Source organism: Pseudophryne corroboree, chromosome 2, assembly GCF_028390025.1.
Source record: "Pseudophryne corroboree isolate aPseCor3 chromosome 2, aPseCor3.hap2, whole genome shotgun sequence".
Taxonomy (NCBI): Eukaryota; Metazoa; Chordata; class Amphibia; order Anura; family Myobatrachidae; genus Pseudophryne; species Pseudophryne corroboree.
In genome coordinates, this window is record NC_086445.1 from 412,899,470 (window position 1) to 412,912,206 (window position 12,737).

The 12,737-nt window shown below is 39.8% G+C and overlaps 1 protein-coding gene across 13 annotated transcripts in view; it reads right to left on the reverse strand.

Annotated features, from left to right (window-relative positions):
• The window catches only part of DMD (dystrophin), a 3,641,189-nt gene that overhangs the window by 92,180 nt on the left and 3,536,272 nt on the right, over positions 1 to 12,737 (reverse strand). For all 13 annotated transcript variants that reach the window (XR_010221499.1, XM_063953479.1, XM_063953476.1 and 10 more), the window contains 4 exons: positions 9,230 to 9,295; positions 6,999 to 7,157; positions 5,122 to 5,365; positions 3,764 to 3,887 (listed from right to left, as the gene is read on the reverse strand). Coding sequence is in view for 12 of the 13 variants with exons in the window: in XM_063953479.1 (XP_063809549.1) it covers positions 3,764 to 3,887; positions 5,122 to 5,365; positions 6,999 to 7,157; positions 9,230 to 9,295 (593 nt within the window). In the remaining variant the exon portion in view is untranslated. The remainder of the gene's footprint in view (positions 1 to 3,763; positions 3,888 to 5,121; positions 5,366 to 6,998; positions 7,158 to 9,229; positions 9,296 to 12,737) is intronic.

Consider the following 12,737-nt stretch of genomic DNA (forward strand, 5'->3'; position numbering starts at 1 on the left):
TATCTGATAAAATTCAACAGGTCCTCCAATAAAGTGTTTCTCAAACTCTATAGGGCAGTACGGATGGTGTGATGGTTAGCATTACTGCCTCACAGCACTGAGGTCATGGGTTCGATTCCCACCATGGCCCAACTGTGTGGAGTTTGTATATTCTCCCCGTACTTGCGTGGGTTTCATCCGGGTACTCCGGTTTCCTCCCACAATCCAAAAATATACTGATAGGTTAATTGAATCCCAACAAAAATTAACCCAAGCGTGAATGTGTGTGCGTGTACATGTGGTAGGGAATATAGATTGTAAGCTCCACTGGGGCAGGGACTGATGTGAATAGCCAAATATTCTCTGGAAAGCGCTGCAGAATATGTGTGCACTATATAAATAACTGGTAATAAAGAAATAATAATAAACTCGGTCCTCATAGAGCCCTAACAATGCATGTTTTCAAGGTATCCTCAAAACACCAGTGCTACAAGAGTGTCCTAAGTAATATGTACAAGAAACACAAACAGGAGGATAAGCCATACTGTAATACATTCAACACAGTCTGTTTCTGTACACAAAGGGCCTAATTCAGACCTAATCGTATTTGTAGGTCCAAACATAAGCAAGATATTTATCGCATATACTTTATTTTGATATCATATTTATACACACAACAATGCATCAATATATCTGTAGATATGTTGGTCATCGTTTGCGCAGCAGGGCTGATGCGATATATCTGCAAAGGACGGCGTTCACAGACACATCAATGGTACACACTGGCCAACAGGCCAGCGATATATCAGTCGTTCAATAGAATGCCCAATATATATCGGCCAGTGTGTACCCAGCTTAACAGTCCAGGTTTTAGTGATATCCAGGCTGGAGCACAGGTGACTTAATTTGTACACCGGTTATGTTGATTTAACCATCTGTGCTGAAGCCTGGACTTCACTAAAACCTGCCCGGTTAGTGTGCCTTGAGGAACGAGGTTTGGATTGCCGGTCCTATTGTGTTTTTTTTTCTTCTTTTCCTTTTTGGCTTGTTTAGTTTGATTTATGTCACTAATTAAAATTCAGCAACTAGCAGCTTTTTTTTGTTTTAAATACTAAATGTATTGTGGCACTCAGATTTTATAATTTTTATATTTATACAGAAAATATAGTTTCCATTATAGTGCCATGGATACTTTTCTTTGATATGCAATTTATTAAATGGGAAAAGGTCCCTGATTGATTAGTATTAGTATTGTTACTGTTATCAAAAGGATACCAGTTTAAAAACACTGTCAAGTGGAATTTCAACACAAAGTACAGCTGTGAATGTTTTCTGCATATACAGAGGTCACCATATAGACTATGCAGTGCGAGAGTCCTTGGTGAGACTGACCTGCAACGAGCAGTGTATAATCTTTTTTGTGGTGTCTTTTGTGTTCGAATGTATGTCTTAATAGCAATGCAATGTGATGTGATAAAACAGATTCACAAGACTACGGATTAATTTGATATGTCAAAGCACAAAGGAACTTGGCGTGAAATCTGTATACGAAGTGAGCGAGTCTGAATCTATATACAAAGCACAATAGCACTTTGCGTGAAAAAAAGTCACAGCCACTGTATTGCAGCCCTTTTTATACAGATTCAATCACACACAGATATACAAGTGTCACACATGAAATTAATCACTGCAGTGTGTTAGTCACATTTAGGTACAATGTAGAATGCAGTGAATGCAATTTCATATAAGATACAATACACAAGATTTATGCAGTCTGCAGAAGATCAAGAAAATTATGTCTGCCAGGCATTTCATTGCCGTTTGCATGGGGTGAAGACATGTGCAAAGCATAGTGCATGCACAATGCAAAACACCTTGCATTGGTACCCATGTGCCTAGATGAGTTGGTGCTGAAATGCTGGCGTTCAGGACGCCATTGGTCAAAATATCCCCAATGTGTAGAATACCTACAAGGGTCGGGAAAGTATGCTAAGCCTCCCTTACAGCAGCCTAAATTTTCCTGCCCCCTTCCCGCAGACTAGCCCTAATTGCCCCCGACCCCCCAGAGCCTAATCCTAAGACTCCACCCCATCCCACCCAACCAAGTCATTAGTTCAGTATACCAGCTCCAGGATTGTGATCTGATTCCGTATTCCAGCACCAGCATTCTGAGCAGTGTTGGAATTCCAGAGCCGGTATTTTGAATACCGGGTTCCCGTCTGGATCCCGCCTAGATTGTTAGCCAAGCACACATCATGCATGCTTACTCTCAGAGACACCCCAGCAAATCTAGAAGTGTGTCTAGGTACACAGAGAAAAGGAAGCATCTGAAGAAGCGCACCATGCAGAAGTGTAAACGTCACATCAAACGCCAACCTGCTACAACTTTAGAACCAAACAATTCATTGCTTAATATGCTCAGTGTGTGGACATCAAGATTGCATTTATTACATGCAGGACTTTTGTGTGTTTAAAGCTTTGTTCTACTCTCCTAAAAACATCCTGCATCAAAATGCAACTAGAAGGCACAATATGAGTCCCCAAGAATGAGCTGATGTCTACTAACTCTGACTCGGTGCACAAATCAAGGGCCTGAACATACAGTAAGTCTCAGCAGAGCAAGGAACACCCCTACATATGCACTCTGCACCATGCTATGGCATTTCATTAATACTGCTCTGCATGACCAAAGCTCTATTTTGTGTCAATCTTTTGACACCAATATGTCCATTCCAGATTAGGCAATTTCCCCAAATTCTACCTTCAAGCCACTGCAAATTTGTGTTCTTATAAATGTAATTTTGCTTTGAAAATTGGTGCACTTTTAAAGGGACATACCACCGCCAAAACCTTAGTAGTTCCGAGCTCCGCAATGCAGCATGCAGAGATCATCGGCACTCCTCGAGTGGTTCTCTTACTGCATTCTGTTTGGAACACCACTTGAAAAACAGTGAGTGTGAACGAGCCCTTAAGTATTTCTGACCTATTGGCAAACATGGTCTGGCTTAACAAAAAACAGAAGAAAAAAAAACAACACCCTAGTGATATTAACATTGTAAATGAAAAGTAGATTATTTGATTACTTCGGGAAAATAAAAAAAAGTGTCAAAAATACTGCATGTATTTTGTACTACCATGTCTACCAACACTATCACAGCGAGGTTCAATTTGCACAGGAAGTGAACTTATCAATTCATGATTGTGGCCACTACAGGGAAGGACCAAAATAAAGGAAACATCAAAATGCATTAATTAGGGCACTCGGCTACCATAATATCCCTCCCTGTGAACTGCTCATCAGAATATATTTAATGATGTTAATGGATTCAGAGTTGCTCATCTTTGTTCTCTACAATAGTGAAGCCATGCACAGATACTGCAGTACAAGAGGAGACATTTCCATCTGCAAGTGATGGTCTTCCTATTACACTTACTGTGCATGCTCACACAGGCAGTCTCCCTCATTAACCATCAGCAAGTTGATCAGTTAATATCACTGAAGCTGTAACATCCAACTATGGTAAATGTAATGTCAGCCAGACACCCAGCTCAGCATTTTTATGCATAACCCTAAAACATGAACTTGCTTCATTTACACAACACCACCACCTATGGGGAATCATCTGATTTAAATATATACATTAAATCCTTCACTTAATGAAACATTTGATTCACATTCTTAGCTACCTGTAACTTTAATTCCAAAAACTAATTTACATACAGAACATTATGTGATATTTTGCAGGTAGTAAGAAACTTAATGTTCTGCAGCTGAAATTCTTACCCATGGTTTCCGATGTTTGGCTGCCAACAACACGAAGCAACATGGGCTGGTTGCTCTCTGATCTCTGCAGCGAGGGAGTAGGAGAGGAAAATGTTGTACCATTCACCTTTGCCTCAGCTTGCGGCTAAAACACAAGCAGATGAGAAAAAAAAGGTTTCTACTTACAGGAATCCACAGGCAGATAATCAATGATTTTCACCTTAGACACTGAGTGTCAAGTTCAACATGTGTCAGAAATGCAGCCCTTTAGTGACTATGTGCTGTTCGGAACAAGAAAAGCAAAGGAAGTTTGGGGATTCTCTCGGATATTCCCCAATATGCCTGGAATGAGCCACAAGCTGCTGTGACTTAATGTTGCAACAGCGGCTGGTTTTGAGAAATCAGTAACGCAAGGAAGGCAGTTGCAGTGTTGGAGCCACGCACAGCAATCAGACCAAGCAGCACATTTCTCAGAGAAAGCCAGCCGCACTGGCTGCACAATGACTTATTCAGTGGCACAGAGCACATTATTGTTCTGGTAAAGAGCAGATATTGGCATGATATTTTAATGAAGAGTATTATCCTAGCTCAGTTGGAGAATAGTCTAAGCTGGAAGAAAAAGGTGTTTATTTTTCGCTCTCTTTCCTCATTACTGTCTGGTTATACGTCCATACATTGAATGGGATCCGGTCTAAAGATCGACACTGTCTAGGTCGACAATGTTTAGGTCGACAGTCACTAGGTTGACAGGGTTGGAAGGTCAAGAGGTCAAAAGATCGACATGAGTCTTTCACTTATTTTTCTTATTTTTAACTTTTTCATACTTAACGATCCACGTGGACTACGATTGGAGCGGTAATCTGGAGCTAGGCACCTTGCCAAAATCATGGCGAGCGAAGCGAGCCATGCGAGGGGACACGGTGCACTAATTGGGGTTCCTCGTCATTCTACGAAGAAAATGACACCAAACCCCCCCAAAAAAATTAATGTCGCCCTTTTGACCTGTCGACCTAGAAACCCTGTCGACCTATAGTGGTCGGCCTAGACACTGTCGATCTAATGATCCACACTCACACGGAACACGTCATTTAACAAAAACTATACTAAATATAACTTAACAAATAAAGAACATAGTAACTTGCAAACCCTTACTAAATAGGAAAAGAGCTAGTAAGTGAATTTATGATAACTACATTTATTTTCTTCTAACTCATCTCTGCATAAATTGCTCCAAGATCAAACTGCTTTCTAGTAAATACTGTAGAACCCATTTTAATATATATTTTTATTTCATGTAGTTTTGAAATGGTTGTCATATCACTTCCACATTTTCTCTAAAGCCTGGCTACAAAGCATTACTGAAGCAGCCTGTGACATACCTGCTCTAGCAATTGTCTAAGCCGGTGCAATTGTGACTCTAATTGCTTGTTGTGATCTTCCAGTATCTGCATTCTGGCTTCCAGGCGCCCCTTGTGCTGGCGCAATAACTTGGCTTCTGCAATGAGCTCTGCATCACGTGGGCTCTGTGGGGACGCTGGCATCATTTCTGGAGGGGAGGGCAGTGGGGATAGTCCCTTGTGATCATGCTGCTCCTTCAATCTATCATATTCAGACTGCAAATTTCTTTGGCAAAAACAGAAAGATCAGGCATGAGCTGCTGCTTGTACAAATAGATATTCAAAATTCTTATACGTGAAATGGACATGGAAATATAGTGTGTAGGTAGTATAAACCAGTTTAAATAGCATTTTTAAACTCTAAGTTAAAACAAACAAGTCCAAGCGTACTTTCAACTATGAAATCATATTCTATTGCATGGAATATACAATAAATATATTTCATACACACATGTAGCACCAACATATTACACTGCATTGTAGAACATATATTATTTATAAGCAGGAGCTTGACATAGTAACAAATAAAATAAGCCAGAGTGAAACATTACAAAATAAAATCAGAAAACATACACAGGGGCTGATTGCTACTTGATGGTTATGCGAGAGACTGCCTTAGTATAGTAACAATATGTGCAGCTGCATGTGGAAGCCTATCCCATCCTCTGTCTTATGTCCGCTGCCCTCATACCCAGTACCTTACATCTGCTACCCTAATAACTGGTATCTGGTCCCAAGCTGGGGATAAAAGATCTAGCTTAACCTGAAGTCCCATCTGTGTCGGCACACAGTGAACGAGCATGGAATTTAGCTGACACACCCGCACAAGACAGCAGCGTTCCATGTGACTGCATGGTCACTGCCAGTTACCACCCAGAAACACACAAAGTGTGGTACATTTATAGACAAATTAATCTCTAAGCATAATCTGTGCGCATTGCTACTTCCAGGTGACTCAGAATCTGATGATGAGGTTTGAATGTGAGCTAATCTATATCACCATTGTAAAGTTAAGTATGTTGTCATATGCAAGCCTAGCCCTTGATATGTGGCTTCTGCAAGTCCTGAACATTGAACCACCACATGAGAATAAGGGTTATTGGCAAACTATGATTCTACAGTGGAAGTTCATATTTTAAAAAACAGTAAGCACCAGTCATTAGATTAAGCCTACACAAGTACAGATGTGTCCTCATATATCTAGCCTCAATATGCCATGCAGCGTCAGATGCCTGGCGTGAGGAAGCAGGCATGTCCCGTGCAATCTGCTAATGTCGGGCGTCTTTTTTGACGAAAATGCCTCTTGCATTGACTAGGACGCATGAGGAGACTGTGCTGATTAATCTGATATATGACACTTGTATATTGTGTGTGACTGAGGCTGTACTGGAAAAAAGCTGCGGCTGCTACATTATAGCACTTCACATACAGGTTTAGAGACTCATCACATACAGATATACAAGTGACATATCAGAGTAATCAGACAGTCTCCTTGTGCGTCCTAGTAGAATTTTCTGCAAACCCTCCCACCCAAAAACAAAAACGAGTGGTAGCAGAGCTGCACAGGACCTGGCAGCTCACTGACGCCAGGCATCTCGCACTGCATGGTGTATTTAGACTGGATGTATGAGGATACAAGCTGTACCTCCCAACCTTCCCATTTTTGGTGGGACAGTCCAGTTTTTTTTTGGGCACTGTCCCACCCGTCTAAGGTGCATTTTCAGCCAAAAACAGATACCCAATTCTAGAAGATGGTGTGCCAAGAGGGGCTGTTTGGTGTGACTGCAGCAAAGATGTATGAGGACATATCCGTATAAAAGAGAACCTGAACACACAGATATTATGAATATTAAACAAACCTATTCTCTTCTTCCAAGTCAGCAAGGATTCTCTCAAGTTCGCCTCGCTCTTCACTCTCCAAAGAGATCAATATCTGGGCAGGGCTTCGGGGTTGGCTTAGAGGGGACTCCTGGTTCAAGCTTTGGCAGTAGTGCTGGATAAGCAAATGTTCATCATCTCTGCAAAATAAAGAACATGTATATTCATATTGCACTCATCAAACTACATCAGGTCTATTGCATAGCAGAGGTAGACTAAAGAGGAAACTGCCTAGGACACAGGATCTAGGGATTCCGTCCAGTGCTATGTACTCTGCTGAACTGCAGAACAGGGACTGAAGAGATAGAAAAAAAAATGCACAAGTACTGCTTCAATACAGCATGTACTATAAAACTGTAAACAGCATATATACAGTAACACAGTTAAAGAAAAATGACCACTAACGCTCTTCATGCTCAGGTAAGAAAGTTGAAGAAAAAAAAATTATCATGGTGGGATTTTTTTCCCCTCTAAGGAGACAAGGTGGGGCCCTTTCTGAAAAATATGGAAACCTATGAAGTAGGTATATAGCACACAATACAAAGTCAGACATTTCTCATTCTATCACGGTATGCGAATCCTAATTGCATTTGTCAGTTTAACTAGTGGCGAGCATTAAAATGTGTCAGCGAGTAAAAAAATATTCTTAAATGTCAGAAAAAAAACCCAGTTTGCATATAAATGGCCAGCATTACACAAGATTGTCAGATGTATGCTATATGGGCAACCACATATAGTTACTTAACCAATTTGGTTTAATTGTGTAATAATAAAAGACAAATCGTTATTTAGATACCACAACCATTTATCTTCCGCTGTCAAAAATATTGTATTTGCATTAGTTTCAGTCTATAGTGAGATGGAGCAATACGTCAATTCTATTAGTCTTTTATCACCTTCCAAATCTGTCCTGTGAACAGGCAAGCATGGGAAATTAATCTAAATCAACAAAAGGCACAAGAATATTAAGAATTCTTAAAAGAAAACGCAAACATAAAAAGAAAACATACTAAAATACTGTATAGGTGAACAAGTATAGACCTGCTTATTTAACTGTTCTTGCCCTTTTGATGTGTATTTCATTAGGATAAGCGCTTGCCCGAAAGTGTCACCTGTGTACATTCTCTGGTTAGTACGTATGCCAAAGTAAGACCCAGATAAAGAGTGTCTCCGATTTCTTGCCTGTACACAGACTCCCACAATGTACAGCAAGTAGCACCCTCTTCATGATCACCTGCACAATGACTGAAGAACTGATTAAGAGGCAAGTCCCCTCTAAAAATAATTTTAATTCAATCTCAGATTGCCCATGTTCATACAAAACATTAATGTATATATTTGTAATTCACACTTCACTATGCATTTCATGGGGATCAGTCATCAGTTACAGCACGGATGGAGTAATGGTTGCGCAGGTTTCCTCTGGGTACTCCGGTTTCCTCCTATACTCCAAAAATATACTGGTAGGTTAACTGGCTCCCAACAAAAAATTATCCCTAGTGTAAATGTACCTGCATGTACATGTGGTAGGGAATATAGACTGTAAGCTCCACTTGGGCAGGAACAGATGTGAATGGCCAAAATGTTCTCTGTAAAGCGCTGTGGAATATGTGTGTGCTATATAAATAACTGGTAATAATAAAAATAAATCATTAGATTGCACGAAAATTTGATTTCCTAGGCTAATTTGGTTGCAATTGTTGAATATTTGCTTGACAATTACACTGGGAACAAAATCCTGGATTGTACCATTTCCAATGAACACTATTATCCAATGTTCTTTCATTAGGGTTATACAATTGCTTTACCAATTTACATAGTACTTAATTTACAATATTTCTGTTACAGTTAAATAGATGTTAAATCTAACCCAATGCTTGTAAAGACTATTAGGGTCATTATTGCAATATCCAATTAGAGACCGTGTTTTAACATCAAAATACGGACCGCGATCATGAGAGATACGTGGGATAAGCTACTAATCCCATGTGTCATCGCGTTTCATGTCTTACCGCTGCTAATAGGATACCTCACTATGTGTTGTGACTATACCAACCTACCTAAAGCTACAGGAAAAAACTACTAATTAATAAAGTATTATTATTATAATAATAATAATAATAATAATAATAATATGGCGCTAAATAATATATCTTTACTCGATAACACAAGACTGCATAGTAATCAGACATTGCTATAACAGAATACGTACATGCTTTCATTGGGAGAAATGCTATCATTCAGATATGATCCATTGCTGTTTTCCATTTCGGCTAGCCTGTGGAAACATTAAAGATGTACACCATTGTTATTGCTTATAATTGTATCAACTTCTAAGACAAAGCATGATTGCTATATTTACTAAACCAAGAGCACTGAGCTGGCTGATCTCTCTAAAATGGGGTTTCCCTTTCTTTTTTTATTTATTCAGAGAAAGTATTTCTCAGTATTAGAAACAAATCACGTTTTCCAGTCCAGTCCACCATAAAGTTGCCTACTATTTAGTTTTCTTTTTTCTATACTAGTTTCTAATGGATAATTATCTTTTGTCTACCAGCTTAGTGAAGGATGATGACCGTTCTAATATACAAAAATATATGCTTAATAGATCCCTTTATTAAGAAACTAGAGACCCGCTCAAGCCTTGCACAGTATCAAATTTTAATTTACATGTACTACAACCTATATTCGCATTCCGTCTCCGCATAATGGTAATACAATATAGAAATTTAAATTAAAGAGCTCCTCAAATAGATTTGTGTTGACGCTACGACAGTGTATACTCTCAAATGCTCCAGAATTAAATTGGTTGCTTGACTATTTTTAAAAAATTGATTTTTTTTGTCTGGTGACCCCTGTAAGTTAGTAGTCAGAAACCACCATTACTTTATTTTTATTTACCTTCATATGAAGATGGCAGCCATTTTTGTATCATGGCGTATGACATTTTTCACTGTTGCGGACTCGAGATAGAGAACTAAAAATTAGTTTGGCAAATCTTTGAGAATATAACTATTCCCCCCCCTCCCCCCCCAAAAAAAATAATAATAACAGCTGAGGAGAGTACTTCCCAATGTTCCCTACGGGATAAGGTCGTTAGGTCGACACAGCTTAGGTAGACAGTCATTAGGTCGACCACTGAAGGTTGACATGGTCAATAGGTCGAAATGGTCATTAGGTCGACATGTACTAGGTTGACAGGTCAAAAGGTCGACATGCGTTTTTCAATTTTTTTCATATTTAACGATCCACGTGGACTACAATTGGAACGGTAACCTGTTCCAAGCGCGCTAGTGGACACGGTGCACTAAGTGGGGTTCCTAGTTACTTTACAAAGAACACAACGCCAAAAAAAAGTTTTAAAAAAACATGTCGACCTTTTGACCTGTCGACCTAATGCATGTCGACCTTCCATGGTCGACCTAAGTTGTGTCTACCCAATGACCCATACCCGTTTCCTACTATGTTCAGCTATGAAAATAGAGGAGACCAGTAATATATAGTGCATTAGTGAAGGTGCATAAATAAGGTCTGGGCACTCTGTAACTCTCAAGGTATTGTGAATCTCCATGTCCCAGCATGCTTTGCCAGAAAACTAACAACTACTAGGGAAAGCAGGGAAAGCAGCAGACAGCCACAGGTTGCCTGGGACTGGCATATATACCTTTATCTGTGAGCATGGCATAGAACTGTGTCAAAACACAAAGGATGTGTAAGAATAAATAGGAAATAATAACAACTGAAAAAACTACCATTTTATTGTGACTGATCATCGGTATGGAGTTAATAGTTGCATTGCTTTACCTCATTACATGCAAATCCTGATGTAAGTCAACGTATTAAAGCCTTCCTCGTGTCTATTAGTGCACCACAAAAATTTAATATTTATCCAATCACAGTGATGTCGTCACTGGCAGAGAAAGAGTCCGCAATAAACCTGTACTTCTTTGATGGAAGTATACTGTGCTAACTGTAGAACTCTTTACTAACTTTTTATTAAATATGACCAGATGTCCAGATGACTCAGATATTTCTGTCAGTGCAATGTACATATATACAGGACATATCTGATAATGGTGCCTGATTTACCCGATATACACACGGCAACTGGATACACAATGGGGATTTTGTATATAAAGCATATGAAGTATAGGAAAACATGATGCACTAGTCCTGTCAAATGGTTTGTTCAAGCTTCTATGTAATAATGAATAAAAAGTTGATGAGCAAACACTTATTAATTTTCCTCATAGCTACAGTAGCAAGATTTACAATTGTCAGCTTTTTTCAGTACTATGGGTCATGCCATGCAGGTCTCTCTCTTCACAAGTAAACACTCTTCTAAAATGTGATCCTTATTACCATATTTTTACAGGTGTCTGCAACTACATTATGTGTTCTAAGACAATTGAATAAGGCTGTAGATACAAACCTTTACCTGTAAGATTATTGTTATGGTGGTGGGGTGGGGGCGGGGGAGGGGAGGGGGGAACCTTTAAGTGTGTCATTTAAATTTGTATAGTGCTGTATTGCATAGAATACTGCAGTCAAAAATAAATAAAAAAAAAAAAGTGCGTACGCGAGTCTACCTATAACTCTCTCAACCAAAAACTGCACCTACACTGACCAGTGAAAACGTTTTATAATGTCCATAATTACATACAGGTTGAAACTCCCTTATCGGTATATTCTTAAATAGTCTGAAAACTGTAGTCTTTGGGTAGCAGTGGCACATGACCAGACATCATGATGTCATCTGATATCTACATATAACCTATGACTAAGGGTAGGGGTGTGGCTTTGCAGCCATTCTGAGTGGCAGAAGAAACAAGAAACTTTGGCTCCATTCCTGTCTGCACTCCTCTACTCCACCGAACCATCCAGTGGCACCAGACAGGCCATCCTGTAGTCTGACCTAGTGCTTGCAGTGACCCGGTAAAGGCATGGTTTGACAGCCATTCTGAGTGGCAGCAGACACGGGGAGCTCTATTCCTGCCTTCACTCCTCTACCCAGCGGTACCATCTCGCAGCATCCACAGGATCATCTGGCGGAATGACTCAGGGTCTGGAGTGACCTTGTTCCTTCTTCTGCTGTCGCGATCCACTCCCCCGCCAAGCAGCCATCTACTAGGTATTCTAAAATCCGAAAACAAACCCAAAATACTTCTGATCCCAAGCATTTCGGATATCGGAGACACAACCTGTATTATTATTTTGACGACAACCATGGTGCTCAACTCCATTCCTCAAGTACCACCAACAGGTCAGTTTTTAGATTCCTTTAATTATGCACAAATGTCTTAACCCATAAAGCTGATTCTGATTATGGGCCATTCACATCGACAACTCTGAGGATACAGCCAGCTTATAAGGCAGGAAAACATCCCTGGATCCCACTATGGTGGATTTCAACATCCACTACAAGGGACTTCACTTAGTGCAGCAGGAAGGAAGGAGTGCCCAGCAAGCACTGCACTTAGACTGCAGCAGGACTGCTCTACCAGCCTTTCAATAAAATCAGTGGATAAAAAAAAAGAAAAAGAAGGTAGAGCAAGCGCTATGCTGCCTGGTTCTATGTCAATACAACTGCTGCTGTTACATGTTCCTTATAATACTGTGCTCTGACTGCTAAATACCAATATTTTAAAAGGTGTTTGATCATCTTTTGTTTCACATACCAAAGCTTGGTAAATCTGACAGCATCATGTCCCCCATAGAAA